This window comes from Meriones unguiculatus, chromosome 5 (genome assembly GCF_030254825.1).
Source record: "Meriones unguiculatus strain TT.TT164.6M chromosome 5, Bangor_MerUng_6.1, whole genome shotgun sequence".
Lineage (NCBI taxonomy): Eukaryota > Metazoa > Chordata > Mammalia > Rodentia > Muridae > Meriones > Meriones unguiculatus.
This window is the reverse complement of record NC_083353.1, coordinates 52404082-52419594: the sequence shown is the minus strand read 5'-3', so window position 1 is coordinate 52419594 and position 15513 is coordinate 52404082. Positions and strand designations below refer to the sequence as shown.

The 15513-nt window shown below is 49.1% G+C and overlaps 1 protein-coding gene across 1 annotated transcript in view; it reads left to right on the top strand.

The window, feature by feature from the left end:
* Nup210 (nucleoporin 210) overlaps nucleotides 1-15513 on the top strand; it is a 99648-nt gene that overhangs the window by 71438 nt on the left and 12697 nt on the right. The window contains exons 22-32 of the mRNA XM_021639284.2: nucleotides 267-394; nucleotides 502-637; nucleotides 2014-2076; nucleotides 2193-2372; nucleotides 5062-5142; nucleotides 6285-6416; nucleotides 7752-7910; nucleotides 11186-11277; nucleotides 12573-12747; nucleotides 13936-14111; nucleotides 15290-15510. Coding sequence (XP_021494959.1) covers nucleotides 267-394; nucleotides 502-637; nucleotides 2014-2076; nucleotides 2193-2372; nucleotides 5062-5142; nucleotides 6285-6416; nucleotides 7752-7910; nucleotides 11186-11277; nucleotides 12573-12747; nucleotides 13936-14111; nucleotides 15290-15510 — 1543 coding nt within the window. The remainder of the gene's footprint in view (nucleotides 1-266; nucleotides 395-501; nucleotides 638-2013; nucleotides 2077-2192; nucleotides 2373-5061; nucleotides 5143-6284; nucleotides 6417-7751; nucleotides 7911-11185; nucleotides 11278-12572; nucleotides 12748-13935; nucleotides 14112-15289; nucleotides 15511-15513) is intronic.

Sequence of the window (15513 nt, the reverse complement as noted above, 5' to 3'; positions counted from 1 at the left end):
ACCGCTGTGCCCTGTCTCCCTAATTCTATTAGTTGCCCACTAGTAGAGCGTGGAGTCCATTCTTCATGCTACGGCCAAGCCTCCTACTTCCTAACCCTCCTGATCATTTTCCACTCATTGATTGGCAAAGCCCAGACATCATTATGGGTGACCTGTCCCCAGTTCCCAAGCTCTAAGCTGGAGATTGGTAATGCTCTTTCTGAAAGCGTTGGGTTCAACATGTTGGGGGAATGATCACTGAGAGACCACCTGAGCCTGTGCCTTAGGTGGAGATCGGGAAGGCAGTGAAGGCCTACGTACGTGTGTTGGACTTCTACAAGAAGCCTTTTCTGGCCAAGTACTTCACCTTTATGGACCTCAAGCTGCGAGCCGCCTCCCAGATAATCACGCTGGTGTAAGTCCTCACAGGAGTCAGGGGAAGGGTGTCCTGGGGATGGGACTGACTCCCATCGTAGCCTCTCAAGCAGCTCTTCTCATTCCAAGACTGTCTTTTTATCCCAGGGCTCTGGATGAAGCTCTAGACAACTACACGGCCACATTCCTTGTTCAAGGTGTGGCCATTGGTCAGACCAGTCTGTCTGCAAGTGTAACGGACAAATCTGGGCAAAGAGTCAGCTCCACCCCACAACAAATTGAGGTAGTTCTCCTTTTTCTCTGTGTGGGCTGCATCTTGGTTGGACCTGTCATTATGGTAACAGACTAGGATTTCAGCTACAAGGAGAAGCCACATTGAAATCTGTGCCTTATCATGTCCTCTGAGCAGAAGACATAGTCACCAGCTCCCAAGTATGTGAATAGCAGCAGTTAGATGCAGAACCAGAGGGAGTGAATGACTTGAGGTGTTAACTTCCTTCTTTTTTCTGGACCAGAGGGGTCCAGGCAGTTCAGAGAAATGCTGTGCATTGTCCCATGGCAAAGGGACAGGCAGATGTTCTTTCCAGAAGCCATAGACTGATTTTTAGCTTGTGTAGAGCTAATTCCTATAATCAGTTTGAGCCTTAGCCCAGTCCAGGGGGCCCATGAGCACCAGCCAGGGCTTGTCAGGCAGTGAGAAGGGGGCTTCCTGAGGCATGTCATTCAGGAGCAGCTCAGCTCTGAGGCCCCTATACCATCTCAGTATGATTTACGCTGTCCTGCATCTAGGTTTTCACAGGCACCCCACTGTAGGCAGAGGTCAGAGCAGCCAGCGTCAGGGCAGCTAGGGTCAGTCTACCTTACCCAAGAATTACTAGGTATCCACTAGCAGCAGCAACAGCACAGTCTTCTTCAGGCCTCGGCCACACAGGGTTGGCAGGCTTCATTGATCTGCCTTCAGAAGCAGGCAGAGGCGGTTTGTGCCTCCAGATGGAAGTGTGCCTTCTTCCTACTGGTGGTGAGGAATTCGTTTCTGCCTATAAATAGCGCAGCCTAACCGAGACTAATTCTCAGCACAGAGCAGTCTCCACGCTCTCCTTAAAGCACTTCTTACATGCTTGACAAGCAGGAACTTGTGGGGGCTGTGGGGCAAGGATGCTACAGAGATGGGGTGTCCACTTTGGCTACTGACTGCCTGTGAGCCCTTCTTGCAGGAAAGTAGCGCAGCTGTTGAAATATAGCCCTATTCCAAGACAATTTGTTTTCAATAGTGCCAGAAGCAGCTCTTCAAAGAGGAGTCAGGATTCTGGAGACTCCTGAACCAGTCACAACTTCAAAAGACACCTCAATTATCAGAGGGCTTATGTGGCCTTAGATCGCAGGGACCTGCCTCCGGGTCTATGGGTCTCAGGTAGATCAGACCAGAGAATTCCTGACAGGTCCTCAGAACCCCATCAGGAAGTGCTGTTGGTTGAGGCCCACTGGTTGAGACCTGCACCAAGAAATCAGGGGTCTTTTCTGTGGTCATAGTTTTCTCCAGCACTGCCTGGTAGCCCAGCCCCTGCCATTTACCCTCATACTCCAAGTTCAGTGTATACCATGGCAACCAATGTCAGCTAGCAGTTGCCAGTCCTTTTTCTCTTCTGTCTCCACATCCAGGTCTTCCCCCCATTCAGATTGATACCCAGGAAGGTGACACTGATCATTGGAGCCATGATGCAGGTAGGAGCCATTGCAAGTCTAAACAGGCCTTTACTGTCGGCACCCTCAACCTTTTGGGATGTGAGGGCTCTTCAACATGGTGGGTGCTGACAAAGCCACTGTTTCTTACTTCTCAGATCACCTCCGAGGGTGGCCCCCAGCCTCAGTCCAACATCCTCTTCTCCATCAACAATGAACGTGTGGCAGCAGTGAGCAGCGCTGGGCTGGTGCGTGGGCTCATGGTTGGCAACGGCTCTGTGCTGGGGGTCGTGCAGGCAGTGGATGCTGAGACTGGCAAGGTCATCATTGTCTCTCAGGTATCTCATGTGCCGTTAAGGACTGGCTCTTGGGAGTTTTGGTGTGGCCAGATTTCTGCTGGGTTTGACTCTGTCTCCTGAGGACACCCAGACCTGAGATGTCTCTTCTCTAACTGGGCCTCCTAGGTTCTTCCAGCTGTTCTCTGGGATAAGATCCTTAGTATCTCCATCCCACAAGCTCTGTGGTGTATAACGAGGATACTTGTGCTGGGGAACACTGATCTCTGTACTTTGGATTCATCAGTTTGTTTTGCTACCCTCCCCCTTTGCAGATGAGTTGTGTGATGAGCCTGCTAGTGGCCCATGGCTGTTGTGATTCAGAGCCTTGGCTCAGGACTACCTGAGGTCAGAGCTCTTGGTCCTTTTGTGCACTGTGTGTAGTGTGTCCTGAGCACATGGTGATGGGATGGAAGGGGTCTGTCCTGACGAAATGCTGCGTGTAACAAGTATTTTCCTGGATTCATGGCTGGGTGCTAGAAGCATGGTGTATGGCCACCAGTAATTTTGGACCTGAATTTATAGTTTAGTCATCTGCTCATCTCTTTCTTAACCACTGGCCACTGGCTCTGGCTATCTAGGCTCTTTGGTGGGCTTTTTTTTATGGCCAGCAGGGAAGCTTGAGCCTCAGTTGAAGCAGTCGTCTTCCCCTGGAGGCTTTCCCCCAACTACACCAGTGGGATTGCTGACAACAGGTCAAAGTCAGTTTTCAAAGGTTGACAGCTTCTCTTTCAGGATTGCAGTGGGGATTATTTCTACTCCCAAGAAGGCCTGATGATAAAACCAGAAGGGCATCTGGATTCCCCACCATCACCTCCTTTGCCACGGTGGCTCACACAGGCAACTTGGAAGGCTCCTGTGGTTCTGCTCACAGGAGGGCTCATGTGGTGTGCAGTGACAAGTAGTTTATTTAAGTCTCAGTCATCCTATCCCTCCAGGAGGTCCCTTATGGGTAGCCTGTACAGCTGTACACTGGGAGCATCTAAGCACATGCCTGGGGGCCTAATGAGTAGCCACCCCCATGGGCCTGATAGTCCTGGTTCCCTGAGGCTGACTTTGATCCGACATTGAGTTTATTGATTGGCTCCTTCTTCTAGCAGTTTTAGTATCTGCCTCCAAGAATCCAAGTTAAACCACAAAGTCTTTTTGAATGGCAGAGGCAGCCATCCCAGTTTTATGTATCGATTTTTGTGGAGATGGCAAGGAAGCGCTGAGCATATAAAACATTCCTGGTGGTGCCGGATTCATGTAGACATCCCAGAGAGTAAAATGAAAGTCCTCAGGATGCCCTGCTCTTTTCTTTCTGTAGAAAAGACTGACTTCAGAAACAGGCCCCTTTTTTTCTCTTCCCATCAAGCAGAAAGTACAGCCCTGGCCCTCCTGTGGCTTTCTACTCTTGCCCTGGCCCTCCCCATGGCCTTCTGTCTGCTCTTGTCCTGTTACCCCCAGATGTGCCTTGTCTCTGTTCTCACCTTGCTGGGCCTCTCCTTCACCTGTCTCCTCATAGTCTTTGGGAGGGTGTGGAGGTCATGTCCCCAGCTATTCTGAGAAGCTCAGCCTATAGTTTCCACTTCCACACTGGGCATATGAATCTATCAGATGCTGCTGGCTCCATCTGTCTAATCCTGAACACACTAGCATCCCAAGGCCAAGGGGTGGTTCAGAAACAGCTGGAACTGAACAATGAGAAAGATCAGGGAAAAGGACCTACTGGGCCCTTCCTATGAAGCAAGCAATTCCCTAAATAATGGCACTAAGTAGATGTCTTAGTTACTTTTCTGTTTCCATGACCATGACGAAGGCAACCCTTAAAACATTTAATTGGGGGTTTGCTTGATTTCAGAGTGTGAGTCCATCTCCATCATGACAGGGAACATGACAGCAGGCAGGCAGGCAGGCATGGTGCTGGCATAGCAGCTACGAGCATACATCTTAGCCACAACCACAAGGCCAAGAGTGAGAGACTGGAAGTGGAATGGGCCTTTGAAACCTCAGAATCCACCCACAGTGACATACATCCTTCAACAAGGCCATATCTTTTAGTTCTTCCCAAACAGTTCCACCAACTGGGGGACGAGGCATTCAGTATAGTAGTCTTTGGAAGCTGTTCTCATACCACCACAGCAGAGAAGAAATGTGGACTTCACATGTGCAATATGCAAAGGTCTAAAAAACATATTAGCCCAAATCTCCTATTAGTTAGCAGCATCTGAAGAAGCCAGTGCAGTTAGTCTTTGGTCAGATTAATTATGTATGGGGCTAAGGATAAAGGGAGGTGTAAAGCCTGCTGCCATCAGATGTGACTTGGTTCCTCTACTCATTCTTCTATATTGGTGAGTCAGAGAAGCAGATAAGCTGAGTATGGAGTTGGGAGTGTCTGAGGGGTCCACCCAGCCTAGAGAAGAGCAAATCCAGCTGCTCTTCTCCAGCCTAGAGAAGAGCAAGTCCCCATCCTATGATGCTGACCTGCAGCAGCTGGATTAAATAGGATAGCGCTGCAGGTCTAGGACCAGGCTTGGACTCGCAGGGTGTGGGAGAAGAAAAGGCTGGTCCCATGGAGTAAGCCATCTCCAAAGCAATACCTTCTCAGGCAAATGAGTATGCTGCTGGTGCCTTGAGGCTAGGCAGATGCCTCCTTCCCTTGGAGAGTTCTTGACACCCCAGGTAGTCTGAACCCCAGCTCTTTTCTTAGGATCACGTGGAAGTAGAGGTGCTGCAGCTCCAGGCAGTGAGGATCCGTGCCCCGATCACACGAATGAGGACTGGGACTCAGGTGAGGCGGGAGCCTGATGGGTCAGGAGGCCTCAGGCTCTTAACAGGCCTGCTGGAGCCTTGTGAGGGAACCACCTCTACTCTTCATCTGTGGAGCATGTTGATCTGTGGTTCCCAGGTCACTGGCAGCACAGGTGTCACACTCACGCTCAAGTACCATGTTTGTGGCCTGTCTTACTGACACATGCTTGTTCCTGAAGCTACTGCCTTTCAGCAACTAGGCTGACACCTGGCCTGGCACAGTAGATTCCGGTTCTGTGGTACTTGCTCTATAGTATATGCTCCATACACTTGTCCCATTGGATGATCTTAATAGTACTCGAGGTGGGGTTGGCTCACAACACAGATGAGCAGAAGGTGGCATTCTGCCCAAGCTCACACAGCTAGAGGTGGTTCTTTGGTATCTGAGGATATTCGAGTCTCCTAAGGACAATGGAATGACATTGTCTTCCATCTCCTTTGAGTGCTTTCAGTTATACCTGGGTGACTTACAGCATCTAATGTGCTGTAAGTGCTTCTGAGTGGCTGTCAGACCGTATTGCATAGAGAATAAAGATGAGAAAAACTCCATGAGTGTCCATGGCAGACTCAGTCTTTTCTGCACTGTTTTGGTGCATGACTGAGGGATGTGGGGCTAGAGAGGTCCAGTGGTTAGTAGTCGGCTAGGAAGTGCCCAGGCAACCTAGCTTGGTGTCCCTTTCTTGCCATTAGTCACATCACCCTCACTAGCCAGCAGGCACTCAGCAAACGATTGAAGTGTTCACCCCATTGTGTCCATCCCCAAGAGCAGAGTCTCCCTGCTGGAGCAGGAGAGAGGCCTTAGGGCATGGGGCAGTGGCAGAAGAGATGCCTTAGGGTGTGGGGTGTGAGACAAATTGGGCCTCCCAGAATTCCAGGGCCTATTCCAAAAAGGAACCTTACTTGTACAGACTCTGATAGTGACAGGGTGGGGGACTAATCTTGCCTATGTGTGTGGTTTGCATTGGGTCAAACTTCCTGATCCTCTGTCCTGCCCTTGTCAGGTTAAGAAAGACCAGGGCATAGTTCCCATTGCATAAGGGAGTCAGGAAAGCTTTGGGGCCAGTGGGAAAGGGGATGTGGGAAAGTACTGGAACCAGAAGTTACAGGGCCTGCTTCCACCAGATGCCTGTCTACATCACCGGGATCACCAGCAACCAGAGCCCTTTCTCCTTTGGCAACGCTGTGCCAGGCCTGACCTTCCACTGGTCTGTCACCAAGCGGGATGTCCTGGACCTCCGAGGGCGACACCATGAGGTAACCTCCCAGAAATCCCAACTCCTTGCCTGAACCAGTATCTTTACTGGGTGAGGGTCCCACACATTGCTTCACAGAAGTCTATACACTGTTGTTTAGAGCTGTATCTGTTCCTTTCTAAATGAAATACCAGTGGTGGGATATTTATCTAGAAAAAGAGTTTATTTAGATTTCAGCTTGGGGAGTTTCACAGGATGGTCTGCTGGTCACATCACAGCAGTTGTTATCATGGTATGAGATGTATAGAAAGAGATGGTATGATGAAACAGGAAGCCAGGGCTTAGAGTCTGTGACACAACACCCCTCCTCCTGTGTGTGTGTATGTGTGTGTATACCTACATACACACATCTCAGCACACTCTTAGGGATTACCAGGAATCTATGATGTCCCTTTCTGAGGACAGTGCCCACAACAGCAGTTACCTTGCTCTGACCCCTTCCACACAGGCTCCAGCACCTCTGTGCCCAAATTTATAATACAGGAACCCTTGGGGCAAACCATAGCCAAACTACAGCTGCAGGTGACTACTAACGGAAATAGTAGTCTGGGGTTCTGGGCTAGAGTCTGTAACCTTGCTTCTGCCTTTGGTCATGGTGGCAGGCAGCCCTGGGTCTTTGCTCTGGTTTAGCTTAGCCATAAACCCCTGTCCATCAGCCCTTTTCCCAGCCACCACTGAGATCTTGGGGATGGACTTTGAATTAAATTAAAGCCCATGGACAGGGAAGGACTTGCCTAGGGCTCCCCTAGCTAGGGAGAACTGAACAGGGTACCAGCTTCTATGGTCCCAGGCTCTGGCCACAGTAGCCTTGGTTACAGTGTCCTGAGTGAGGTTGCTTTAGAAGGCCCCTTCTGGTCTTTGTCATGGGTGGTGGAGCTGGCAGCAGGAGAAGGCCAAAGTCAGGGGAAGGCTTTCCTAACTGTCCAGGTTTATATAAGGTAGGTCCCATGCTTCTTAGGGCCCTGGCCCAAGGGCCGGGGTATTGTATTGCCCAGATTGTTTACATGGGACACTGGCAGTGTGATTATTTAGATACCCTGTGTCAGCTGGTCTGCAAGAAACCCTAAATGGTCCAGCATGCCTCTGAGTACTCTCGATACCCCTGTGCACACAGAAGGCTTGGGACCTGCTGCATGAACACAGACTTTTCTAAATGTCTCCACATTGGGAACACCGTCCATTCCACAATGGGTTTGCCAACTGGCCCTGGCAGCAAGGCAGTGGTCTTTGAGAAAAGTCAAATACCTCTCTGGGGCCAGTGTCTTCATCTGTCACCTTCTAGGAATGCTGAGGTCCTAGGCCTCTGTCCTGGAAACACATTTGATGTCTTTCCCAGGCATCAATCCGGCTCCCACCTCAGTACAACTTTGCCATGAATGTGCACGGCCGGGTGAAAGGTCGGACTGGACTCCGAGTGGTGGTCAAAGCTCTGGACCCCACAGCTGGGCAGCTGTATGGCTTCGGCAAGGAGCTCTCAGATGAGATCCAAATTCAGGTAAGGGGTGGGTCAGTGAGAGCCACGTGAAAGGGACAGGGAGTACCAGTGGCCTGAGTTCTATGTTGGGGACCTTGCACCATCACAACCCTGAGGGCCACTTAGACTGCTGAGGAATTAGAAGCATTCACCCTATGGGATGATCAGGGAAGGGGTCAGATGAAGAGTAGGATGTATAGAAGGTGCCAGGGGAGGCAGAGATGGGGCCGACTACATCTCCAAAGAGGAATGTCTTTGCAGTATGAGAAGGGTTGGCTTGTGACTAGCCTGTGCAGAGAGGCCTGGAGGTCAGCAGTATTTTGAAGTGTTTCAGAAATAGAGCTCACTCTTAGGTCTGGGAGGATCTTGATATTAAGGACTGCTGATAGTGACAGAAGCCCATCATGTCTGAGTTTTAATCATGTGCATCCATTTAACAATCACGTCTAGGCTTCCTAATAGAAACAGGTTTGCTTCTCCCTCATTCTGGCTTTGACACGTCCAGTGTTTACATGGAGCCAACGAAGCAGACCACTTGTGGATGAGCCAGAAGCCCAGGGGACAAAGTGTCAGGGTCATACACACTCACACATGGTTGGAGGAACTGTGTTCTGTCCTGTGGAGAGGGAGGGCCTTTGGCCAACACTGAGACCAACTTAGTCTGGACCAGAGATTCCTCTGCCAGAGCCTGTTGCTCCCAGGCTCTCTTTAGACCTTTTCCTCCTGCTTTTGGAAATGAGACTTTGTTCCTTTAGGTCATGTAAAACAAGGGAGCTGGGCTAGACAAGAGCGCAGTTAGTAAAGTGAGTACTGTGTAAGTGTGAGGACCTGAATTCTAGCTTTAAAATTCATAAAAGAGCCAGGTGTGGGCCTAGAGAGGTGGCTCAGAGATTAAGAGCCCTTGTTGCTTTTACAGAAGACATGGTGATTCATTCCCATCTGTAACTCCAGTTATAGAAGATTTGATGCCCTCTTCTGACCTTTGTGGGTGCCAGGCACACATGTAGTACACATACATACATGTAGGCAAAACACTACTATGCTTTTTTTGGTTTTTCGAGACAGGGTTTCTTTGTGTAGCCTTGGTGTCCTAAACTCGCTTTGTAGACTAGGTGGGCCTCCAGCTCATAGAGTTCTGTCCAACTCTGCCTCACTGAGTACTCGGATTACAGTGAGTGCTGGTTCGCCACCACACCAGGCTTCCTACACTTTTTTTTTTTTTTTTTTTAAGTCTGTGTGGTGGCTGTAGTTGTAATTTCAGTACTAGGGAGGTGAAGACAGGGGATTCCCAAGGACTTGCTGGCCAACTAGCCTCACATAATCTGCAAGCCCAAGGCCAATAAGAGTCTCTGTTTTTAAAAATAAGGTCGACAGTACCTAAGAAATAACACCTGAAGATGACCTCTGACTTATGCACCAACACATGCATGAGCCTACACACAGAAACACCGTTATAGGCACACACACACACCCCTAATAGAGGAGTTGATAACTTGCCTCTGAAGAGGCTGTTTTGCATCAAGGGCATCTTGCTACTGATCTGGGATTCTGTAGCCCCTGAGCCCTTGTAAGCTGCAAAGAAAAACTGAAAGTATCCTGACTACCAGGAGAAAGAAAAAAAGGTTCACATCCCCTCCTGGAGAAAAGATGACCTTTTCTGTCCTCCCCTCCATTTCCCCCTCCCCCTACTCTTGTATGCTAGGCTGAGGGACAAAGAAGTAGATTTTCAAAGAAAAAAACAACTATTCACTTATCCTCTCACTTCTTCTCGAACATGTGTGCACACTCAGAAGCAGACACCTGCATACACACTCACACAGGGACACATACACATGTGTCTACACAAAGACACATGTAGGTAACAGACCAATGTGTATCTGGAGGCTCACACACTCAGGTACACACAGACTCAGACATAGTTATAGACCTCACTGCTTAAAAAGAACACATGACTTATATGCAGGGCTTTGCAACGTTGAGTCTGCTTCCTCCTTGACAGCCACTGGAGTTTAAGTAAGTCAAACCAGGGAAATGGGATTCAGCCCCCAGATGTGTTTTATTTGTTGCCAATATGGTTTTACTGCATGGTAGAATCAACAATGAATGAAGCCCAGCCTTCCTGTTACTGGAGCCTACTCTCTAGTTTACCACAAGGTCCCATCAGTCCCTGGTGCCTGCCTTACAGCTGCTGCTTCCCAGGGTCCTGGTACTGTTGACATTCTCACAATTGAGCGTGAAGTGAGTTCATCTTCATCTAAAAAGAGGACATGGTTTTTTTTTTTTTTATGTTCATAGTAGCTTTATTTGTTATTATTATTATTATTATTATTTCATAGAAGCTTTATTTGTAATAGCCAGAAACTGGAAACAATCTAGATGTCCCTCAACCAAAGAATAGATAAAGAAATTGTGGCACATTTACACAATGGAATACAACTTGGCCATTAAAAACAAGAAATTCATGAAATTTTCAGGCAAATGGAACTAGAAAAGAGGACATGCTTTAAGGGAACAGGAGATGCCTGCTTGTAGGTGTCCTCACTGACAGCTCCCACTGTCCCAGTCTGTCAGTGAGGTCACTCCATGCTCAGGACCACCTGCCTGATGCAGGTGGAGATGTCCTCTGATTCTCCACCTTATGCAGGTGGAGATGTCCTCTGATTCTGCCCCAGCTACCCTGACACCAAAGCCCCCTGGGTCTTCTTAAGGATGTTTTTTCATTCTCCCCTTGGAATGCACTGCCATTTGCCTCAGGTCCAGCTCCTGGAGACAGGTACCAAAACCCACACTGTAGGTGTGGGGATCCACTGTAGAAGATGAGCACAGAGGTGCTGGAGCGGGAGACTTTAGCTGTTTCTCCCTCAGAGAACTGCCCATCTGCTCAGAATCTGGACTGTGCAGATACGTACACACCCCTAGGGAGGTCCATTTGGTCTTGTTAGAAACTGGGAGTTCAGTGCACAGTGTCAGAAGGTGTACGCCCTTGAGCCAGACTGGAAGCAGTCTAAAATCCAGCAGCCCTAGGAGACCTTAAACAGAAGGCCCTGAGGTGGGAGTGGACTATGTGGAGAAAGGATCAAATTCCCATCAAGGCCTCAACATGTTTGAGTGAAATGATCAGATTTGGTCTGGCATTGTCATACCCTAAAGGCCAGCACTCCCTGTTACATCCCAGGCCACCTGGGAGGTGCTAAGGGCAACTTCATGTCTCTTCTCAGCCCTCGCTGATGGAGAACATCTGCTCAGACTGTCTGTGAGTCTGATTTGGGTAGGAAACATGGCTCACCCTTTTCCAGGTATTCGAAAAGCTGCGGCTGCTGAACCCTGAAATAGAAGCAGAACAAATACTAATGTCACCCAACTCATTTATAAAGCTGCTGACAAACAGGTATGTGACTCAGCTCTTGTTTCTGTGAGGACAAGAGCTGCACCCTTGTCCCATCCTACAAGTCATCTGTCAAAGTTGTCAGGTGTCCTCAGTGTGTGTAGGTAGTCTTTCTGGGCGATGTTCTTGAATTGGAGTGGCTTCTGCATCCCCTTCTCTTCCCGTGGACATCCTCTGTTCCTCTCTAGCCCTTCTGGATGCCTCTACTGTTCCCTGTAAGAAAAAAAAAATCATTTTTATGAACACTGCTGAACTCAGTCCTTAAAAGGGATGAAAGTACCAACTTAGAAGTGTTAAATTTTTCAGATGCCCTTATGTTTCCAAGACTTGCCACTTCAAGTAGAGCCCATGAATTAGCAATAGCAGTGGCACTGGGGAACAGGATAAAATGCAAAGCTTTGGCCCCACCCCAGGCCTACTGAAGGAAAAGCTGCACTTTAACAAAGTCCCCAGGTGGTGAGAGCACATGTCAGTGCTGGTGACGTGCTGTTTTAAAGGCTGGCTTCAAATCTGACTGACTCTCCTTGGATGCACCAGGGACGCCTTTCCTAGCATGACCTACACTTGAGTGGCAGTTGGTGGTGGCAGACTCTGGGCCACTCATGTTGCATGAGGCACTCAGGGTTTATTCAGGCAGAAATAACTCAGGGCCAGGTGCTGTGCTAGGCTCTGTGACCACAGAGGTAAAGGATATACAGTGCCTCAGAGGCAGAGGAAGGATGGTAAGAAAGTCCACAAAGACGCTCTAATATGTGCTTAAACTCATCGAGAGAGATTCGGTGGTGCCAGCACAGGTGAGGCGCTTGCAGGAGCTTGCAGTGGGAACTGGAGGTTTGTCCTTAGATACCATGTTAAGGAGTGCATGAAGTACTGTGAACACTTCCTTGCAGCCCTTGCAAATAGAGGCTAGCCCTTGGTTGATACAGCTCAAAGCTCACTCACACACTGTCCTTCACCCAGGGTTCCTCATTTCAGTAAGGAAAAATGATTTGCAACAGAAATGATCTTTTCTCAAAGTATGTATGATGAAACGGGTCTCATGGTTTCCCATCCCACTGGTTGACCCTTGCATATATGCTGTTCTCCTCAAAGTCCTATGAGTTTTCTATATTAGGCTTCTGTGGGTGACTGACAGGCTGTATAGCAGCAGCAGCACGAGGTACTGCTGAGCCATAATATCAAGGTCGAAAGATGCCAGAGCCACAGATGTGAAATCTCAAGATAATTTGGTAGGCTCAGCCTACCTGTGTCTCAACCCCTCCATGCATCATAAAAACAGATCATCTTGCTTCCCAAAGGGATGGTGCAGCCATTCTAAGCTACCGTGTCCTCGATGGGCCTGAGAAGACTCCTATTGTGCACATTGATGAGAAGGGGTTCCTGGTGTCTGGCTCTGGAATTGGGGTGTCCACCCTTGAAGTAATTGCACAGGAACCTTTCGGCACCAACCAGACTGTCATTGTTGCTGTAAAGGTAGGATTGTTTTTCACACTGTCTGGGTAAAAGGGCAATAGCTCAGAGGTGTTACTTCTCTCAGGTGTGACGGTGACTCACCTTCCAACTGAGGAATTCTACTTAGGAATTTATCCAGGAATCACTCACAGGCCCTGGCTAGATGCTGAGCTACTGGATCCAAATGTTCTGTAGAGTTATTGATTCCATCTAGCTTGTTTCATAAAAGGGGAAACTGAGACACTGTGAAGGCCAAAAGACCCAAAGTCCCAGAGTTGCAGTCTTGGCAAGCAAGCTGATGTTCTCTCTTGCATCTGACCACTGACATTCATACCACCCACTGATGAATCCTCGCCCAGGTCAGCACAGAACCTGGGCATAGTCAGTTCTTTCACTTGTGGAGTGTACTCAGTACCAGACTTGCAAATCCTTGCATCAACTCTGAGGACATAATGACTCATTTTGCAGCAGTGAAACTCACTCAGGATATCATTCAAGGCTGCACAGTAGCTCTGGATTGTGTTCACCAAGTCCAAGGGCTTATTCTGTCATTCTGTGCCTACCAGGGACAGAGGCTTTCTCCTTGGGCGCCCCATCTCATTGCAGCCACCTCCTAAGTCCTAGAAGATGAAGCTCACTCAGTCACTGGACACTTTGGTTCAGATCTGGGCTGTAGCTTGTTTTGTTTAGTGGGCCTGGCAGGTGCCGCCCACCTACTTTTGGAGTGACAGAAAGTACTGGGTGTTCATCCTATCCCAGCCCTACAACGGTTACCCTGCCTAATAAGCTTTGGATTTTGATGGCCAGGCAAGTGGAGGATTCTTGCCTTTCATGAAGACAGGGTTCAGAGATGTCTCTAGAGACCACATTGTTGGCCTTTATCAGCACCCCAGTAGGCAAGTGACATCCCCTCTCCATCCAGTGAATATTGCTTCTAGTTCAGATGTCCTGAGAGCCAGCTCCTCCCAGAACATTCACAGTCACAGTCCAGAGGGTGCTCTTGCCATGATAAGCCATGACCTAAGTTTTCAGTCATAGATCCTGGCTCACCTGGGTTTTTTAGAGGTTGACTAGCTATATTGAGTGATGGAAACTGTGTCAGTAGGTGGGGACTCTTAAGAAACAAGGTCTTTCTTCTCCATACCCTCAAGTCCCTGAGATAGGGACCCACTCAAGCAGGTATCACCACACCTGCATGGTATCCTCCAGGTCTCTCCCGTTTCATACCTGAGGATCTCCATGAGCCCAGTCCTGCACACTCAGCACAAGGAGGCACTGACGGCTCTGCCTCTGGGGATGACCGTGACCTTCACTGTCCACTTCCATGACAACTCTGGAGACATCTTCCATGCTCACAATTCAGTACTCAGTTTTGCCACGAACAGGTAGGACATGGGAATTCCTCGTTTCCCAGGAGGCTGGTCTTAGTTGTGTCTGGATTTCATGTATATAGGTACAGATGAATGATGAAAGAAAAGCAGGTGCCATGGAAGAATGGCTAAAGGGATGGCATGCCACACCACACAAGCCAAGCCTGGAAGCAGCAGGTCCAATCGAGAAGCAGAGGGAATGAGGGGAAAGAAAGACCCAACCCAAGTCTTTGTATGTGGCAGGAAGTTATTAGGTGATGGCTTCCCTAATGGGCAGGAAGCAGAGCACAGGAACTGAGAATTGTGATTGGAGGGTTTGTGGAAAGCTCTCCATGTGACCAGGAAAAGAAGTACAGGGAGATGTGAGCATCGGCAGCCACTCTGGCCCTGTCATCAATGGATGGAGAAGAACAAGGGACACGTCCCACACTGCATGTGCACATAAGACAGAAGCCACAGTCACTGAGCATCTGTACATGAGTCAGCTGCCACATCTTTCTGGCTCCTCCCTGAGCCTGTTACAGAGGCCAAGAGAGGTCAATCCATTTGCCATGAGCTACATAGCTAGGAAGTGGGGTTTGATATTATATTTATCCAGCTCCAAGCATGATTTTCTTAGGCTGGCTCTTTAATCCTTGCTGTAGCCTCAGTCCTCATGTGAGGGTGATGAGAGGACCCTGGCTTCAATGTGGCCTGCCAAATCTCTGAGTCCACTAGATAGCAGTGGCTCTCGGCCTATGGTCCTCAGTCTGGCATCAGCATCCTATGTAGATGGTTAGGGATACATTTCCACAAGGCTCAGCATCCATGACTTTAAAGGTTGATGGCCATTGTCCTGGGGCATTACAGAGGTGTGAGGAAGACACTTTGGCTGAGACTCCTTAAGCTATCTAAGTGTTAGTTACCATTCCAACTTGGGCTTCTCATGGCCTGAAAATGTTTGTGTCACCTTTGGCTAAGAACCCTGAAGGACAGGTATAAGGGAGTGTGGGGGTGATGATCCTGGCAGATCTCTGATGAGTGCTGTGGACTGTGTCCCAGGAATGACACAGAAGGGGTGTCAAGTCTATGCCCCCTGCACTAGAGCCACACCTGGGACTTTAGTCCCTAGTGTCACTCAATAGGAATAGGACTACATAGTTCTCTATATTTTCCCTCTTCTGAACTTCAGCCCTCCTTTCCCCTGTCCCTAGGGATGACTTTGTGCAGATTGGCAAGGGTGCCACCAACAACACCTGCGTCATCCGCACAGTCAGTGTGGGCTTGACACTGCTTCGTGTGTGGGATGTGGAGCACCTGGGACTCTCCGACTTTGTACCCCTACCCGTTCTACAGGCCATCACCCCAGAGCTGTCGGGAGCTGTGGTGGTGGGTGACATCCTCTGTCTGGCTAGTGTTCTCATTAGCCTGGGAGGTA